Below are 20,661 nucleotides of genomic sequence, written 5' to 3' on the forward strand. Positions count from 1 at the left end.
GCTCAAGTTAGATAAATTTACTATTTTCTAGAAGCTCCATTTTAGAATGAAAATATAGCACAAGTGATTCTTAAGTAACCTCATCAACTACTAGTTGTGAGTGGTATTACCCAAATCATTGCTTCATCATGATCATTCCTCCTTTTTTAGCGTTTTACAACCATAAAACAGTAATTCAGGATGGTTCCCAAATTTTCGTGTGTTATAGTGCACGCCATCTTCATGAATTCGGGCGATCGGCCCCGAATCTCCATAAATTTTGCGGGCCCATTAAAAACGACCTAATGAACAATAGCCATCATTTCGCCATGATCGTTCTTCGTTTCTTGTCATTTTAGCGGGCCATAAAATAAGAATTCAGGATGATTCTCAAATTTTCGTATGCTATAGTTTAGATTTTCGTATATAAGCATTAGGAATTGCTTCCACGGTTATTGACCTATAATTCAAATATTAAATTGCAGCTTGTCAATAAACGTATGTTTATTAAAACATGAAAACGAAGAATACTTGTGCATACACGTCAAACCGTGCTGGATATGATAATTCATGACTTAGTCACTAGTTGACATTTTAAGGCATTTCTTAAAAAGTTGTTAAATGCACAATTAGCAAATATAAGAAGCCATCTTGTTTAAGCACAAACCTCAACAGGCAATTCATTATACACATATTATATTCTTCTTGTTCTTGGCCTTTGTTTGCTCCAAGTTTAATTTCTGCATTCTACGGTACTCTCACTTTTTTTTTTTTTTTTTTTTTTTGGTCTTGATCATTCAATTGTGTTCCATGATATTAGTTATATATGTCGAGTTATATACATAAACATGAGGAGAATTCGTTCAGAGTTATCCAAAATTCAAGCCTAAAAGTGGAGATCTTAATAGTTAAAGAAAAGGCAGCCCCGTGTATAAGGCATCCCGCGTCCACGCAGGGGCCGGGGAAGGGCGCACCCCAAGGGGTGTGATATAGACAGCCTACTTTAATGCAAGCATTAGTGATTGCTTTCACGGCTCGAACCTGTGACCTATAAGCAGAGGCGGAGCCAGAATTTCAAGCTTATGGGTTCGGGATTCTAATCGTTTTAAGTTACTGGGTTCTAAATTAATAATTTATACATATTTAATAGATTTTTTAAGACAAATACAGGGTTTGAACCAAAGCTACTGGGTTCGGCCGAACCCGCTGGCGGCGCTCTAGCTCCGCCCCTGCCTATAAGTCACACGGAGACAATTTTACCGTTGCTCCAAGACTCCGACTTAATAGTATAATATTTAATATAGCAGACAGCCTACTCTAATGCAAGCATTAGTGATTGCTTTCACGGCTCGAACCTGTGACCTATAAATAATCACACAGAGATAATTTTACCGTTGCTCCAAGGCTCCAGCTGCTTAATAGTATAATGCTTAATATGTTTAAAAGGAGGTTCATATTTCGTACACGCAAGATTATTTTAACATCATTTGTATGTATTGATTCGTAATATTAAGTCACAGGTGGTAGTAAGTCCAAAAAGTATAAATGAAAAAAGCAATTTAGTAGCTAATAGATATCAACTGTTACTATATATATTGAACGATATGTACACATTGGGTTAAAGAGTATAGCTCACATGGTGTGTGAGGGATCGAATATGTAATAATATCCCTCTCCTCTCCCCCCCACCCCAACCCTCCTTCCCCATTCCTTCAAAATTAGGAAAAGAGAAAGAAAGATACAAAAAAAGTCAAACCAAGAAATTTTGTTCAAGATCCAAGTCAGAAGTTCAATACTTACACTATATATATATATATTGAGCCTGCTTGGCTTAACGAATTGAAAGTAGCTAATAAACATCAAGCGATAAAGCGAACAATACTTGTTCTGTTATAATAAAGATCACAATAGCCTCGTTATGGTGGCGGTTCATCTTTCTTTGATTAATAAAGTTTTTCTGATAACCTCACTCAGGGGCGAAGCTATGTTTTACATTGTATATATAGGTAAAATATTAGGGTTTCGAGGTATATATATAACATATATTGAAGACGCTTTGTTGGAGAATTATTTTTACTTCTTTCAAGTTTGATCACCCTCGAAGAAATTCCTAGCTTACCACTGACCTTATTACACACTGATCGTGATGATTGATTTTTCTTTTACTTAGGTACGATGCAGATATTCGTGAAAATGCTCACGGGCAAGACGATAACCCTAGACGTGGAAACCTTCGACACCATTAATAATTTGAAAATCAAGATCTATGAAAAAACAGGGATTGAAACAGATCATCAGAGGCTGATATTTGGTGGCAAGCAACTGGAGAAAGGCACTGTGGAGGATTACTCCATAAGAAAAGAGTCTACTCTTCATCTTGTTCTTCGCATGCTTGGTGCCATGCATCAAAATCTTAAATTTTCTCGTAAATAAATACTTTGATTTTGTACTTTTTGTTTAAGCAATATTAGCCAGAATCAGAAATGAGAAGTGATAAGCAGATAGAATAAATTCTTGGATATTAATACTGTTATATATAAGTTACATTCGTCTAAATGAATTTGAATAAAATTTGCTTAATCATTGTGTTCACTAGGTATCTTTAATATTTTGTTTTATATTACTCCCTCCGTTTCAATTTAGATGATGTTATTTGACTTAATAAAAAATTTAAGAAAAAAAAAGACTTTTGAAACATGTGATGCTAAAAGCTTAAGGGCAAAAGTTTTATTCAAATTCATCTAGACGAATGTAACTTATATATAACAGTATTAATATCCAAGAATTTTGGTGGGATGTACCAGTAAAATCTAACAGAGGATAGAGAAGCTCTCAAGGCGCATGTTAAGCGAAAATAGCTAACGTGCACCATCCATGGCACACCAGAAGAAGAAGCAGATTCCAGCGCCGGTGGTTGACACCAATCTTTCCTCAACTAAAGATGAATCATCTAGAGTTGTTGCACCAGAGACAGGAGTTCCACAGAACTTAGCCCCAATTCAAATAGGGCAATGGATGATGGGTATGGGTAGTGCTCCAACGATACTACAAGCACTAAATTGAGATCAATCAGAGGCTCCAGACAAGCAACAGATGGAGGTAGAAGACCAGCAACCAGGAACTCAAATGCAGCAAGGAAATTAACATTCTCTGCAAACTCTAGTGCGATCAAGCCAACCATGGCGGCTATAGTCAAAGGTAATCGAGCTCAACATCTAGGGTAGGAACTTAATTACTTCCCCCTGACCCTGAAAGATGGAATTAAAGTTGTCAAGCTTAGTGCTAATGCCATAGAATTGCAAAATCAAAAATGGAGGTCAGCCCTAATTGGCTATGTAATTGGGGGTAATCCTTCATTTAAAGATATGCTCAAATTTGTCTATGGGGTATGGAATACTGTCACAACTCCGCAGGTTTATCTCCATGATGAAGGCTACTTCATATTTAGATTTGATGATGAAGAAGACAAATTGAAGATTATGCAGAATGGGCCTTATACTTACAACAATAGGCCTATGATTTTGAAACAATGGGTACCATACTTCAAACTAGCTGAAGAACCACTGAATGCAATACCAGTATGGATAGTGTTTCCAAACTTACCCATCCAGTATTGGGCGATAGAAAATCTGGGACGAATAGCTAGTTGTTTGGGGAAACCAATATGTACTGATAAGCTCACAGCAAAAGAAGAAAGAATCTCCTATGCTAGGATACTCATTGAAATGGATGTGGCTCAGCCCCTTCTTGAATCAGTAACACTAGAGGAGCCTGATGGTAGCTGCATTTTGCAATCGATTGAGTATGAGTGGAAACCAGAATATTGCCAGGAATGCTTGCAGATTGGTAAGCACAAAACAAACTGCAAAGCACAATTCAAGACACAGTAAGGAATAAATGATCAGCAACAACCAAGGAGACAACAGAAGAAAGCCAAACAACAACAATGGAAGGCCAAGCCTAGTGCAGGACCACCTGCTGAAGCTGCTGAAAAGGCAAATGAAGGACCAAAGGAAAACCATAAGGTGGTGAATCTTATGGAGGAGAGTCAGGAAATTCAAAGATGCAATAACAGAGACAAACAGAAGATGGAATAAAAGGAAGATAACAGGTCAAGAGCTTCAATAGTAACTGAAGATGTTGAGCAATTCCTTCAGCAAAATAGATTCAATGTGCTAAGGATACAACCTGAGAAAGCTAATACCAACATGGTAAAGGGGGGTACTGGCAACACAGATCCTCCATGATCATTTGCTCATGGAATATAAGAGGGTTGAACAAGCCCTATAAGCAAAAGGGATTGAAATCTTTTTGCTTAAAAATAAAGTGGTATTGGTGGGATGCCTAGAAACTAAAATAAAGCAAAAAAGAGCAGAAAAAACAAAAAGAAAGTTAGGAGCTGAGTGGGGGATATATGCAGATTATACAGTCTGCCCTAGAGGTAGATTGTGGATTTGCTGGAAACCTCACAAGGTTTCAGTAAACATCGTAGTATCTCATATGCAACCGGTGTACTGTAAGGTCGAGGACAAAGAGTCACAATTTGCCTGTGACATAACCTTTGTATATGGGATGATTACACAAAATAAGAGACAAGAGCTATGGAGACAACTGAAGCAAATTAGTACCTTGATGACAGATCCTTGGGTTGTACTAGGGGACTTTAATATAATTCTCTCCGGCAAGATAGGGTTAATAGACTGCCTGTGAAACAATCAGAGATGGAGGACTTTCAAAACTGCATTCATGAAATTTGTCTTGGTCAACTAAGCAAAAAAAGGCTGTACCTACTCATGGTGCAATAAGAGAGAGGCAAAGAAAAGAATATACAGCTTAATTGATTGGGCATTTGGGAATGATCTATGGTTTATGAGGTATGAAAAGTTGGAAGCATTCTACCATCATCCGGAATGTTCAGACCACTCACCAATCATCATCAGAACAGAGGTGGCCAAGCAGAAACTACCAAGGCCATTCAAACTTGTTAATGTGCTATTGTCTCAGGAGAATTTGAAGGAAACAGTACATAAAATTTGGGAACAACATGTACAAGGATATACCATGTACACAATTTGGAGGAAATTGAAGTTAATAGAATTGGAAACCTCCCAGATGAATAAATAAATGTCAACTTTGGAGAGGAAGCTAAATGAACTGCAAGACAAATAAAACAAGTACAGTTGGAATTAAATACATACCTGTTCAATGAGCAACTCATTACAACTGAGAAGGAGATTCTAGTACAACTGGAAAAATGGGCAACTACACATGAGAAAGTGCTCCGATAGAAGTCTAGAGCAACATGGCTAGCTTATGGACACTCGGACACAAATTTTTTTCATGCAGCATTGAAAGCAAGGCAAGCGAGAAATAGAATATCCTCAATCTGCACAGAAGATGGAATTCAATTGTATGAGCCTGCTTTAATCCAAAAAGAATTTATAAGCTTCTTTCAGAAACTATTGGGCACAAATGCAGTAGAAATGTCGTGTCTGGACCCAACCATAGCGAGAGATGGACCTTGTCTCAATACTGAATAGAAACTGCTCCTTATACAGGAAGTAACAGAAACAGAAGTGGTTCAGGCTTTGAAGGACCTACCAGCTGATAAAGCCCCTGGCATTGACGGATTTCCAACTGAATTCTTCAAGCAATACTAGCATTTGATAGGAAATGAGGTGACTAAGGCAATAATGCAATTCTTTCAAACTGGTAAACTGCTGAAGGAGGTAAATGACACTACTGTAACTTTAGTTCCAAAAGTAAAAAACCCCACCTTTGTGAAGGAATTCAGACCCATAGCCTGCTGCACTACACTATACAAACTGATAGCTAAAGTCATTACTACTAGGTTGAAACTAGTAATTGACTATCTAGTGGGGCCTTCACATTCAACATTCATTGAGGGGAGAAATATTCTGGATAATGTGATTATGGCTCATGAAATGATGAAGGGATACACACAAAAGGGAGTGTCTCCTAAATGCCTAGTAAAGGTGGACATGAGAAAAGCATATGATACAGTTGAATGGGGCTTTCTCAGAATGGTCTTACTAGAATTTGGGATTCCTGGGAAATTTGTAAGTCTAATTATGGAGTGTGTAAGCACAGTGAGCTACACTTTGCTATTCAATGGAGGACTTACACCTAGATTTCAAGCCAAGAGAGGTCTAAGACAAGGAGACCCAATGTCTCCATACTTGTTTGTTCTTGTGATGGAGTATTTGAATAGATCCCTCAATCAGCTGAGACACAATCCAGATTTCAACTACCACCCAAGATGCAGCAAGTTAGAGATAGTCCACATATGTTTTGCTGATGACTTAATTATGTGTTGTAGAGCTAATCCAATTTCTATACAGTTGATGCTTCAACAGTTCAACAACTTCTCAGCAGTATCTGGACTCAAGGCTAATTTGGAAAAAAGTTCATTGTATATGGCAGGGGTTAGTTCAAAACTGAAGGACCGGTTATTGAATGAAATGCAATTCTCAGAGGGAGAGATTCCATTCAGGTATTTGGGGGTTCCTTTGTCCTCAAAGAAGATCACAGTTCAACAATGCCTACCATTAGTTGAGAAAATGATTACAAGAATAAGATGCTGGTCCACTAAGTACTTATCATATAGTGGAAGGGTGCAACTTATTAAAGTGTGTTGTTTGAGATGCAAACCTACTGGGCTCAGGTATTTCTAATTCCAAAAAAAGTCATCCAACTCATAACTAGAGTTTGTAAAATATTCCTATGGACAGGCAGTCATGAGAGCTCAAGGAGAGCACTGGTTGCATGGGAGATATTATGTAAACCATATTCAGCAGGTGGACAAAGCATTATAGAGTTCCATACATGGAACAAAGCAGCTATCAGCAAGTTATTATGGGCTGTAGCAACCAAGAAAGATGCACTTTGGATAAATTGGATCCATACATACTATATCAAAGGGAAAGAGGTACAACATCTGAATACACCTGCACGGGCCTGCTGGCTGGTAAGGAAAATATTGGATGCAAAGAAATGGTTTCTGAACATGGAATTTAATATGGCATTACAAAATTGTTGTGACAAAGGTAAATTCATAATTAAAAAAGCTTATCAATCATTTCTACCACAGTATCAGAAAGTTCAATGGAGAGGACTAGTGCCGGGACCAAATACTATACCAAAACACAAGTTCATCCTATGGCTGGCACTTATGGGTCGACTGGCTACTGTTGATCGACTGCAGAAATGGGGTATACACGTCCAAACAGATTGTGTCCTATGCAATACTGGAGCTGAGGAAAACCTGCAGCATTTGTTCTTTCAGTGCTCCTACTCATCCCAAATCTGGAATACAATACTAGGTGGCTAGGGGAGAAGAGGAGAATTAGCAACTGGGAGGAAGAAACTGAATGGATAAGCAGGAAAATGAGAAACAACAGACCACGAGCACAGATCATTAAATTCCTATATGCTGCAACTATTTGCCATATGTGGAGTGAAAGAAATGCAAGAAGATTCCAGGATACAAAGAAAGAGAGTCAAGAGATTCTTAAAGAGATAACCATACAGTTGCACACAAGAGGACAACATTTCAGCAATGGAAGAGAGTCTTAGAGTCCTTGAATAGTTATTCTATCTAGAGGTAGTTAAGAAACTAGAAAGAGGAACTTATACCTGTACAAATAGGTAGTGAGATTTCGGAAGACTAGTTATAAGTCCAATGTAACTAGTGGATGTACATAATTATACTTGGTTGAAATAATTTTTTTTAATTTTGACCAAAAAAAAAGTTTGGTGGGGCCATAATATTTGTATGACTATAAAAGCTTCTCATTAAGGGTAAAGTGTGGAGAATGAAAAGTTTAAAGTTAAATTATTTTTAAATATAGAAATCTGTCATTCTTTTTGAAACGAATTAATAAAGAAAGTGTCATCTAAATTGAAACGGAGAGATTACTTCTTAGAGGAGGTTCGAGATAGTAGCTAGTAAAGGGATACAAGTATATGTTGAGAATCGAACTTTAAATTCAAAATAGTTATGAAAAGCATGGTCAAGGCTCAAAGTAGTAATTTGAGATTTAAGACAGTTGAGCCCCTCAAAACTTAACTTATATATTGTTTAAAACAAGTCACTTCTTTTGCATTATTTTGATTGGCGAATATCATGTACTTCTGCCGTCCCAATTTATGTGTCATCATTTGACTGGACACGAAATTTAAAAAGGAAATACAGATCTTTGAGACTTATAGTTTAAAATAAATCTTAAGTATTTGTGTGGCTATAAATTATCTCTGTAAGGATACAGTAGAAACTTTTAAGTTATTATTTCTAATATAGAAGGGTGACATTCTTTTGGGAACAGGCTTAAAAAAAGGTATCACATAAATTGGGACAAAGGAAGTAAATTATATGCAAGCGAACCAAAAATAAAGAAAGATTATAAATAACCTATCCCGGATTTTATGTGAAGAAAGATCAAGAAATTACGTTGGATGGACCTTTTTAGGACCACCGTTCAAATTTTGGCCCGGTTAAGAAAAGTCTTGGGAAAATAGCCTCCAAACAGAATATCGGTAAGGCTCCTAGCAATATAATTTTCCTTAACAGATAGTTATGGTGATTCAGAATTTTCAGCTACAATATTAAAAAATCTCGGCAATCTATCAGGTTTCGTGGTAAATCCTAGTAATCACGATTTGAAAAAAAAATTGGTGATTGCTATATTTTGTGGCATTTCTAGTGATCACCATATGAGAAATTCTGGGGATTGCCAGGCTTTCCAAAATTCTCACCGAATGTTATTTTCCCTAGATTTTTCTTAATGGGATAAAAATTTAAAAGGCGGTATCAAGTAATCCTGTTTTTGCAAAGGAATTTTTACATTCCTATGCCACATAGGAAACCTTATTACCCTCAATGTTTAAGGTTTGACTAAATTACACTTAGTATACCAAATTACCAATTCTATACCATAATTAATTAAGGGTATAACTAATTGTACGTTTTTACTCCTTAATTAAAGGAATCTGAAAATTCTTCTTTGTTTATATGAGAACAGAATTTGAAGTGCTTAATCCAGGCATTCTTGGATGCAGATTCCTCCAATATTCATTCTTCGATGCAATAAGTTTCTCGTTGAAGCCTAATCCAAAATATTACTTTTGGTTCTTCCATATATTCCAGATGATGCTATTAGTTGTGATGAAAAATCAGTAGCAACTTTTGGTGAATAAATACTGTATTTCTTGGGAATGTTCGGTAATATTAACTGGAAATCTTACCTTAACATTTCCCAATTCAAACATCCATCAGAACCATTCCAGTTAGAGATAAGATGAGAACAAAATCAATTAGCAACAGAGAATATGCTAGATATATACTGAAAGAACATATCTTTCAGTATATTTTCTACAAAAATTCTACAAATATACAACAAATTAATTTAAGTATGTATAAAGCAGTATTATTTGTAAGGGTATCTACATAATTACTACATTTATACTAAATTGTAGACTGTTTTTTGCAGAAGATTTGTAGAAGTTTTAGTCGTTTTTGATTTGTGAAAACAGAAAATAAAGCATCTACAATCAGAATACAAATAATCTACAATTTATCTACAAAATATCTACAAACTGGGTACATTGAATTTTAATATCCCAATTCCCATTCAATTGTAGCTTAATTGGTATTTTCGACATAATTGCGTTTTTTGCAGAAGATTTTGTAGAAGTTTTAGTCGTTTTGGTGAAAACAGAAAATAAAGCATCTACAATTAGAATACAAATAATCTACAATTTATCTACAAAACATCTACAAACTGGGTACATTGAATTTTTATATCCCAATTCCCATTCAATTGTAGCATAATTGGGATTTTTGACATAATTGCGTTTTTTCAGAAGATTTGTAGAAGTTTTTTTTTTGTGAAAACAGAAAATAAAGCATCTACAATCAGAATACAAATAATCTACAATTTATCTACAATTTCTGCAATATGTCTTCTTCTTCTTCTTCTTCTTCTTCGAGTTTCAATCAAAAATTTAGTCAAAACCAAGTCTAATCTTCACTAGAACCCCTCAAAATTGAGATATAAACTCCAAACCATATTCCCGATTATTTTCAACAACACCCAATCCAAACAAATAATGATTTTTGAAAACCCAAATATGAATTCAAAGCTTTCAAGCTTTTTAATGGCTGTCAATGGTGGAATTGCTGCTCTCTTTTCATTTGCTTTGTATTACTGAAATTTGCGATTGAGAAATAGAGAGAGATGTAGAGAGAATTTCTGGAAACAGAGTGTATCGCAAAAACAGAGTATGAAAAATCTTATTCTGCGTTGTGGAAGATCAGAGTGAAGCCGACGATAATTATGGAATATGCGTGATTTGCGTTGGGGAAGATCTGGAAAATATTTAATTCCCCTTTTTTAGCGCGCAAAATAAGGAATCATAAAGCTACAATGATTCCTTATTTAATGCATTGTATATATTAGGTAGAACTACTATTAACATGAAGGGTAATAAGCAAACTATGAACATATTTGATAATATAGTTTCATATATGGTATATATACGAAAACGCCTCTTTTGCAAATTACCCAAGAAAGATTATATGTTGGGCTTTCTTTTTTCCTTTGCCTACAACCCACAAGCAGGGCTAGCCTTTTGCTATAAGCAAATCCCGGGGGGGGGGGGGGGGGGGGTAGCACAGTTAAATGCTAATTAGAGCTATATTTACTCTTAAGCCACTATTTATAATGTATTTACTCTTAAGCCACTGTTTAAAATGTATTTACTCTTTAGCAGTGCTTTAATGAATTTTTACCGGTACCCCTGTTCTAGACATGGTGTCCTTAATTTCATGAGTGATGTGTGAATATTAAGGACAAAGTGTCTTGAATTAGCACCTTCTATTTTAAACTTTAGGACATCTTGTCCTTAACTTCATATGTGCAGTGTAAATATTAAGGACATGGTGTCTTTAATTTTATGAGTGCCGTGTAAATATTAAGGACATGGTGTCCTTAACTTCATGAGTGTTGTGTAAATATTAAGGACAAAGTGTCATGTATTTGCACCTTCTGTTGTTAAACTTTAGGGCATCATGTCCTTAACTTCATATGTGCAGTGTAAATGTTAAGGACATGGTGTCCTTAACTTCATGTGTGCAGTGTAAATGTTAAGGACATGGTGTCCTTAACTTCATGTGTGTAGTGTAAATATTAAGGACATAGTGTCCTTAACTTCATGAGTGTTGTGTTAATATTAAGGACACGGTGTCCTTAACTTCATGAGTACTGTGTAAATATTAAGGGCAAAATGTCCTGTATTTGCACCTTTTATTGTTAAACTTTAGGACATCATGTCTTTAACTTCATGAGTGTTGTGTAAATATTAAGGACACCATGTCCTTAATATTTACACAACACTCATGAAGAAAGGGTAAAACCGTTTTTTCGTATTAATTTTAATAGAATAGCGGCTATTTTTGCTCAGCATTAAAAATGCTGAATAAAAACTAAATACCACATTAAAAAGTGGCTACCCCACGCCATTTCTACCAAATCCTAGAGCCCTATTTTTCAACACTCAATTAATTTGAGCATCTCTCTACCGTGCGGCATTGCAAAAACTGGGAACGATAAAAAACATTCTTTTTTCTTTTTTAGTTTTAAACGACTATTTTATATTATAATTAAAAAGGTGTTACACGGAGCGACTGCTCATGGCCAGCGTTACAAAAAGTACTAGGAATAGGAGAACGTGCACTGTGGTGCCTTGCTACTGGGGATAACAATACAAAAAGGTATTCATCTAAGAAATTTGATAGGATATAGTAGCATTTTAAATTTTCAGTTTCTTTTTTTCCAAAAAGAGATTTGGCCAATTTTAGATTAGCCTTTTCTATTATTAGTTAGAATTAAGTGGTTTGACCTGAAGGCTTTTGTAGAAAATTCAGACTTACTTTTTATGTTGCGATCACATAAAAACATAAACTTTAATTTTATGTTGAGATCACATAAAAATATAAACTTTAAAGCTCTATTATTAAATACATTGCAATTGAATCATAAGCCGAGATCGATTGATCAACGCAAAGAATATACGGCCCGGAAATGTATTACTTTAAGAATTCCAACAATTTGTTTAACCGGTACAAATTATGACCCCGACCTCATAGATGCATTCGCTGGAATTGAATGTTTATGTTATGGATAAAGCTGTTTAGCTAACTTTAGAATCAGAACATATAAGAAGGGTATAAGTTAAGGTTATTGATCACATTTAATTCCCTTTCTCTTGTATTTTCTTGTTTGTGTTATGGGATTAGGGTTTCAGACCAAATTGTCTATCACCATTGGAGGTGAAAGCCTGGGTTGATGGTTTAATTAAAATTAAAAAAAAAAAAGAAAAAAAGAAAGAAAAAAAAGGATGACGTCATATCCTCAATCCAATTACTTTTTAGCATATTAGTATTGATATTATGCTTGATTTTCATAGATGGGGTCCCTTCCTTTTTTCGTTAACAAAAAAATAATAATGGGTTTATGATATTGCAGCCTAACTTTGTGACATACTTTGGCCTAACAAGAAGATGAAAATATCAATACAACGGGAAAGTAGGAGAGGAGGACACAGGAAATGCAATAGTGAGTTTTGATAAGCTATCTGCTGATGTTATAACCTCTGTTTTTCTAAGATGCCCCCTGAAGTCATTATCCATGTTAAAGTGCACCTCCAAATTGTGGAAAACTTCATTATTAGTCCTTCATTCATTCTCACCTTAAACAATCAATGGAAAATGGACCCCGATGGAACACAATTCGCCACCATTAGAAAGGTCTACGCTACGATTTGGGCCCAAGAATAATATAAATTTCTTCGGGGCATGGAATGAAGAAATAATATTCACACATTCAGATATGATTGCCTTCTATGACTTAAAAAGAAAATGTTTCAGAAGAGTGAAAGGACTTGAGATAATTGATTTTGAAATGGAAAAATGCCACTGTGTAGTCACTCTTAAAATAATAACCGAAAAATGTATAATTTTTGAATATATATATATATATATATATATATATACTCGAAAAGCTTATTTTCTTTAGGAAGTATATAGGTCCTTCTCTCTAAGTATTTGTCCCTTTTATGCTACAGGATAAAGGATTCCCGTTAGGATATATTACTCTCTTATCTGATTGCTTGTGATGCATCTGTGGTGAGAATTGTAAGAGGGGTTAATGTTATTTTTCATAAGCGGAAAATGAATAATATTTATAACTTTCAGCAGCCCCTATATCGTTGAATATTGGGTGGATTAAGTTCCATGGTGAAAACTCCCTTTCCCTCCTTCATGCTTGTAAAAAGTTGAACGCAATAATTTTTTCACCTGTCTAAGTCTTGCCGGCCGAAGCTACCCAGTACCCGTGCTAGTGAGGGGTAGCAGGAGTTCGGTGAAATTTAGCCGAAGTGCGCGCGAGCTAGTCTGACTACCACCGTTATAAAATATTTTTTTTTAAAAAAGGTAGAAAGTAGTAATACTTGTTATCTTTGCTACATTCAATATTCTCCCATGGGATACCTTGTATGTCCTTCCCTTTTAATGCTTATGCAGCCAATGTATCTGAAGCTTTTTTGGCTAACCAAATATCACAAATAATAAAGAATGAATAAATAACCTGACACCAAAGCAATCATGCCTCATAATGTCCTATAGGGTCTTTGAGTGGGAAGCAAAAAAAATTTGGAGAGGGGCTTCAGCTTTAAAATAAGGCAAAATAGCCTGATAGACACCTCTACTTATTCGTTTTGACATCCCGACTAACTCAAGGAAAAAACTACTAAGAATCAATGACAATAAGATGAGATAGAAATCTTATTTACAAGTCAAAAAAAGCCAAACAACTGTGATCCATATGATGATATGAATCTTTTGCACTTTTTAAATTTTTCCTTTTCCTTTTTTGACATTTTTGTAGGACCGTTAACATTCATCATTGTTAATACAAGTCACTTCTTTTGCATCTTTTTGTTTAGTGAAAATCAAGAATATAGTAGCACTCATAAGGAAAATCATGTAATTAACAGGCGGCACGAGATATGAACTAACAAAGCTATTAGACAAGCAAATAAAAGACCTGATAATTACAGCTATTATATGCCTTACATGTTTGATTAATCTTTTACTCCATTTTAAGAATCATCCCTGCTTGGTGACCATCTGTCATCTCCATGAGACCGTGCATTACGAGCTCGACGACGTTCTTCTCTGTAAGTTGAAGTTTCATCAGATGAATGGTCAAGACTGGGGGATCTCGTGTCATGCCTGACTCTGCTACTTTTTTGGCGCTTGTGAGAATGTCTGCTTCTGTCCATTGAACTCCTATCGGATGAATGATCATGACTGGGGGACCTTAAGTCATGTCGCTTCCTTCCATGTGTTCTCTGCCTGTGAGAGAAATCTTCCTTGTCCATAGACCTCTCGCGTCTTCTAGATGGGTGCTCTCGACTTGGAGATCTCTCCAATCGATGAGAATGCTCGCTTCCTTTAGCGTGCTTGTGAGAAGAGTCTCTAGTGTCCTCCATGCTCCTTTCTCGTCTGGGAGGCGATGGAACCTACACGATTTAATTCAAGTCATCAGCATCACTAAAAGATGGATAATTTTCATTTTACATCCTTTATCCCAGCATTATCCAGACTCCACTTTCTCATTTTGACTTAAACCAGTATTTCTCCTGGTGTTAAAGATCACTTATGTGTATCAAACTATTTCAGTCACAGAACTTGACAGCCGTGGCTCACGGATAATAGTAAGAGCAAAACAATAGGAAACAACAACAAAAACAACATACCCAGTATAGTATTATCCTTCTGGGGAGGGTAGTGTGTACGCAGACCTTACCCCTACCTTGTGAGGATGGATAGGCTGTTTCCAATAGACAAAACAATAGGAAAGGAAACTGTGGGGGGCCCTTAATACAATATTATGAGCGACAGAACTTATCTAACTAATACATTGACCAAAACTAATGTTTCAGTTACTTTAAAGTGAACATGAACGATACACATTTCAAAAGGTCACCTATGTTCTTCCCAAAAGAATATGTGCAAGAAATGGATTACCTGAAACCGTGACATGTATCTTCCCTCAGGAGGAGGTGGTATACCAAGCCTCTTTAGATCATCCAACGGAATTTGTCGGCTGTTTCCAGGAGCATTCCGTAGTTAGTGTAAAATACATATAAAGAAAGTAGCATGAAAGAGAGCGAGAGGAGAATGTTTTCAACACAATGCCCCTGCAGAAAGGCAATGCTTACGGCTCGGTTCAGATATATAGAACGTTTCCATATTTTTTCGTTTATCTCAATAAAATTTGTTTCCTTCTGTGGAAGCACAACACATTCTTCACACCCTAGAATACCAGTATTCAACCAAAGATGAAAAGCCAGAAAAGGATCCTATCAATAAAAAATGAAAACAAAAACAAAAGGAAAGATTGACAGAAAACAAACTGAGAGACACATGGGGATTAATGCTAGCTTTCGTTACTTCAGATCTGGTGAACACTGCACCAAATTAAGGGGACAACGGACAAGGGAATAAGAATTAAAGGAGATAGGTTAATATGAGGGCGGGATATCTCAATTCTAGAGCGTCCAAATAGCACAATCACAGAATCACACGATCACAGAGGATCTATATTGCAGGAGAAGGGCTTGATGATGGAGAGCAGATTGATGGAGATATCGGGGCTTCCAGGTAGAGCTATTTGCAGATAAATTGGAAAACAACTCAGAGTTGGTCTCTGAATCAGCATTATTTGATGTCTTCAGGAACTTCTGGAAAACTTTCCTTTTGGAACTATCAGAGAAGCTTATTTTCTCCTCACAGCAATAAGCAGATCAGAGTAAAGCTCAAAATATTAGTTGGTCTCGAAGGTGGCGGTGAAGATGTGTAACTGAACGATCATCAAGCATCAAACATAGCTTGGTTCTAGTTGAAGTTGCTCATGTCTTGAGGACTAGGTGGATGCACAGCAACATGTTTATTCCATTTTTCTAATTATGCCATCAGAACCCCTAGATGCATATTAACTTGGAATTGGAGGGGCTTCAACTGGTAAAGAAGGCATTCCCAACAATGTGATATTTCAAGTTGAGCTCAAAACTGCATTGAAGAGACTAAACTGATGGACTAGTTTCTGTTCTGTTAAATTTCAAATGACACAGAAGGCAAACTTATGAGTCTAACAAAGATTCTATTTTATTTCTTTCATCAGTCAGTCAAGATTCGCCATTAATAAGTCCAATCAATCAATCAACTGCACCTTAATCCCAAATTAGTCGGAGCCGCTAGCTTATGCAAATTTAAGGGGAAAACAACCTTCCAGACTGTGTATTACTGAAGGATAGAAGGTAACAAATAGTCCAGCATTTGGTAGGTGAAATTAAACGCGGCATACCTCTTGCTACTCCAATCCTGCATTTGACTAATCCGGTTAAAAAAATTCCTCTCAAAATACCCTTGACGCAATTTACTCTTAAGGGTAAAAACTAAGAAAGTTTCAACCATCGATTTATCATCCTAAGCACCATGTCCACCACCACCACCACCACCACCAACCCAGTAGAATCCAACTAGTGGGGTCTGAGGAGGGTAGAGTGTACGCAGACCTTACCCCTACCCCAGAGGGATAGAGAGGCTATTTTCGGGAGACCTAAGCACCATGTCCAACTGGAACATAACTTCAACCAAATAATAATGCCAACAATGGGAAAGAAAAAAAAAGTAATGAAACTAACACTTGATTTCATAGCCATTGCAGTCTTTCGGCCGGATAAAGAGTTCCAGGAGAGGAGTTGGAGGTTACTAGCGACAGGAAAAATGAGGAAGACAGAATATAAGATGAAAGACCTACCCGTTCTTCAGTCATCCTATTTGGACGTGAGGAGTTAAACTTTCATTTTTGCAGGTTAACTCGGCGAGATTGTAATCCTCTTCCCTTTCTCGCCCCTCCCCGACCAAATCTACGATAATTTGATCTGGTAATGGAAGAGAATACTAATCCAGTTCGACACATAAAAAGCTACCAGCAGGAGATAAATTTATCCTGCCTAATCTAGTTTTATATCCAGCAATAATCAATCGTTAAGAAGCCGTTCATTAGAAAGATTGAGAATCTGAATAAGCAGAATGCGATTTATCCTACATTCAGTAACATTTAAAAGGGGCTACTATTTATTTGGGATTACAATCTCATCGGCTGAGCTCCAAAAAATTCCTTGCCCTCAAATATAAGAGGTAAGGGCACAAGCATACTCATTACTCTCATCCTAGTAATCAAAACCTTGACCTAGTAACTGTATAATGCTCATTGAACTAAATTAACACCGTAAACATGCTTATCTTTACAACTCAAAAAGAAAATAAATGAGAAAAATGCAAGGACGACTCCAAAGCGTGTAAAAATGTGAGACAATCCTCCAATTCTCTTTTATTACTGAAAATGAAGCAGGAATACTTACAGTGGAGCACGAAATGGTCTTTCACGACCTCCAAAACGAAGCTGTCCTGATTCCTTCTTACCGCCAAGACCGCCTCCTGTAAAAGAGAATGGCTTTAATATAGCAGGTTCATATAGCAAATTAAAGCTTCGAGAAGAAGGATATCAGACTAATGTCACAAACCTAGCCTTCTCGGAATCCAGCCTGGCATTAATCGTTGCCTGTTGTAGTCAACTATAATTTCAGAATCATCAATAAACTTATGGTGAGCATCCTGCAGTATGTGAACAACAAAATGAATAAAATTATGCCATGAGTTTGCTTCACTTGGTAGAGTGAGAAAGAGAACCTAGACAAATTTGATTGCTTCTTTGTTTTAAGGACAATGACTCCTATTTCTTATATAAACAGTAGGTATTTAAACAAGCTCTAATTCATTGCATTCACAAAATATAGTTCAGCTAGAACAAATTGCAGCCTTGAATAATCAGCTCCGAGCCTAGCAAACTCCTTCTCATGATCATGGATACAATGGGCTGTTAAACTATTGAAGATTCAACAGCCATTAACCAGCATGATCTTGCAAAATCACTATTCCTCGGCACCTAAGTTTGGCAGGTCACACCCTTTCAGAATTTCTGCAACTAAAAAGGTCGTAGAGATCTGCTTGTCTAAAAATCTAGTACAGGTCATTAAAGAATGGTTTTCCCATAATTATTTGATGCCACTAACTATTTACACATCCTCATATCTGAACTAAAAGCTAGTACTATATATTTTCTTGATCCTTGATTTTGATAGTTAGCGTTTCTCTGCAAGTTTTCAAATCACTCTATTTTCCATTTTCCCATGTATCTCTAAATAGTGCACTAGAACAATGGATGAGCGTCACCCCATCTTCTGGTGCAGGTATGTGCATTATGTAGAAAAAAGTTTTGCTAGCATCCTAAAAATTCACAAAATCAGAAGCACTAAGAGAACAAATTACCTTATATGCTCGCCGCATCTCCCTATCTGATTCAAATTCAACAAATGCATAACCACGTGAAGCACCCGTTACTGCAAAAGCAACACCATATGAGAGAAATTTTAACTCAATTCTTCCAAAAGCAAATATCTTTTCTTTTAACTGTAAGTGGTACATATCAGCACAATTTCTATGATTTCGAATATGCATTAAACCTCCACAAAAGAATACACGAAAGGCAACATAAGCAAGTTGTAATTTTGAAAGATATAGCTACTACCAATGTGTCTGACAATTCTTACGTTCTTCACCCTTCCATATTTGTTCATTTCCTGTTAATAAACGCAACCCAAATTCAATAATAACAAATAATTGAACCAATAACACCAATTAGGCGATAAGCAAACAACAAGAACAACAGAACAACACAAGAGTAACAAAGAAAGACACAAGAAATACGAAAATGGTCAAATTTACCCTATATTATTCTAAATTGAGCAACTTTGCCCTTTGTTAGACTTTAGGTCAAATATCACCCCTCCGTTAGGAAAAGCCTTGTTTCTCCATTGACCCCAGATGTAGCTCCAATTTGAGGGTATTTTTAAACCACAATCAAAAGTTAAAGGGTAGATTTGGACCAATTTTTTCCGAAGAATTTGACACTTGAAGTTCACCAATTTCACGCTAGAGCTTCATTAATCGCAAGATCACAATTTGCTAACGTCAAAGGTACGAATGGACCAAAATTTTAAATAAACAAAACTCGAGCAATTTCCCATAGTATAAGATAAAGTGTTATAAGCTTATCAAAAAGATATAAACTTTAACACCAATTAGGCAATAAGCAAACAACAAGAACAAAAGAATGGCACAAGTGTAACCACAGACAGAGCCAGGATTTGAAACTTATGGGTTCGGATTCTAAATCTTTTAAGTTAGTGGGTTCTAAATTAATAGCTTATACATGTTCAATGAATTTCTTAAGACAAATACATGGTTTGAACCAAAACTACTGGGTTTGGCCGAACCCGTAGGTTCTACTCTCCCTCCGCCCCTGAGTGTAACCTAGAATAAATGGTAAATAACCCGTTATAACATGTTAAATTACACTGATGGCGGTGTAAAAATTTCACCACAGTGTAGTGTCCGTGTATATAACTTAAATTAAAAAAATATAACCTTTACAACCAAACTTATATTGAGAAAAAAAACCCCAGAAAAGCCAACCTGGCGAAGGGAATGTTCAGTGATGGTGTAAAAAGTACATTACAGTGTCCATATATATAACTTAAATCCAAAACAAAATATAACTTTTATATACCCAAACTTATAATTAAAAAAATCCAGAAAAGCAAACCTGGCGAAGGGTATGTTCAGTGGTAAAATGAGACAAATGACCAACAAAGAGTGTACAATACGGGTCACCAATAGCCTTCGGGTCACCAAACGGGTCATCTGAAAACAACAACGGCAAAAGAAGTAAACAATGGAAACTATCAGGGGTAAAAAAGAAGGGTTTTACGAGCTAGAATGAGTATAAATACTAACACAAGCCGGCATTAGAGCAGAGAAGAGCTCTGTAAATGGCGTTATCGTGAGGAAGAATGTCTGTTCCATCAATGCTTCCAGCTTGAATTGGATGATATATTGATGCATAGAATACTGAGTTTAGATCTCGCCCAGTTGAAGACCTCCTTTCGCTGCTGTAATCTTCTCGACCCATTTCTTCATCAAACTGTAATGGCCTCGGAACTAAATTTCAAGGGATTAAAATTGACACAGGAGTGTATTTTGGGGCCTATTTGGAATTCTAAATAGTTGATGACATTATGTTTTGGATGGTTTACTATGGGCTGGGCTTCCAAGCCCTCACGGGCTTTAATGGCTCTTTTTACTAAAGGGCTTTTGCAAAGCCGAGATGAAAATTACACCACGTCACTTTTAAGTATGTTGTTTAAATTAATATTTATAATTTATAATATATTTAAAAATTAGTCACACTCAAACTACAGGACGTCGTGTCCTAAAGTTTGACAATTGTGTCCAAAATTCGAATCTTATATATTGAATATTAAATTAGCAGTTTAGAAATTCATGATATGTAGTCTTGAATTTTAATTTAGCAGTTTAAAAATTCAGAACACTTAGTCCTGAATTTTAAATTAGCAGCTCAAAAATTTAGGACACTAAGTCCTAAATTTCAAATTAACAACTCAAAGAATACT

At 36.1% G+C, this 20,661-nt stretch overlaps 2 protein-coding genes and 1 long non-coding RNA gene across 3 annotated transcripts; 2 read left to right on the top strand and 1 right to left on the bottom strand.

Moving 5' to 3' along the window:
• On the top strand, positions 619–2,571 carry LOC109222735. Its single transcript, XR_002067449.1, has 2 exons — positions 619–731; positions 2,150–2,571. It is a non-coding gene; the product is annotated as an uncharacterized LOC109222735 (long non-coding RNA).
• Positions 3,159–4,076, top strand: LOC109216415. The gene is made up of 3 exons (XM_019380568.1): positions 3,159–3,177; positions 3,274–3,825; positions 3,871–4,076. Exons 1-3 carry the CDS (start codon positions 3,159–3,161, stop codon positions 4,074–4,076), a joined length of 777 nt encoding a protein of 258 aa, XP_019236113.1.
• Positions 13,969–20,240, bottom strand: LOC109244184 (U11/U12 small nuclear ribonucleoprotein 35 kDa protein). Its single transcript, XM_019411236.1, has 8 exons — positions 19,985–20,240; positions 19,794–19,891; positions 18,717–18,768; positions 18,458–18,528; positions 17,653–17,743; positions 17,491–17,566; positions 15,089–15,167; positions 13,969–14,580 (listed from the first exon to the last, which is right to left on the bottom strand). Exons 1-8 carry the CDS (start codon positions 20,157–20,159, stop codon positions 14,158–14,160), a joined length of 1,065 nt encoding a protein of 354 aa, XP_019266781.1. The 5' UTR covers positions 20,160–20,240; the 3' UTR covers positions 13,969–14,157.

The sequence above is a fragment of the Nicotiana attenuata genome, chromosome 2 (genome assembly GCF_001879085.1).
Source record: "Nicotiana attenuata strain UT chromosome 2, NIATTr2, whole genome shotgun sequence".
Classification (NCBI taxonomy): Eukaryota; Viridiplantae; Streptophyta; class Magnoliopsida; order Solanales; family Solanaceae; genus Nicotiana; species Nicotiana attenuata.

Coding starts and splice junctions, on each gene's coding strand:
- LOC109216415 (XM_019380568.1), top strand. Junction 3,826..3,870: donor CCAGGAATGCTTGCAGATTG/GTAAGCACAAAA, acceptor AGACACAGTAAG/GAATAAATGATCAGCAACAA.
- LOC109244184 (XM_019411236.1), bottom strand. CDS start 20,159: ATGGGTCGAGAAGATTACAGCAGCGAAAGGAGGTCTTCAACTGGGCGA. Junction 17,744..18,457: donor AGATGCGGCGAGCATATAAG/GTAATTTGTTCT, acceptor CACATACTGCAG/GATGCTCACCATAAGTTTAT. Junction 17,567..17,652: donor CTGGATTCCGAGAAGGCTAG/GTTTGTGACATT, acceptor TCTCTTTTACAG/GAGGCGGTCTTGGCGGTAAG.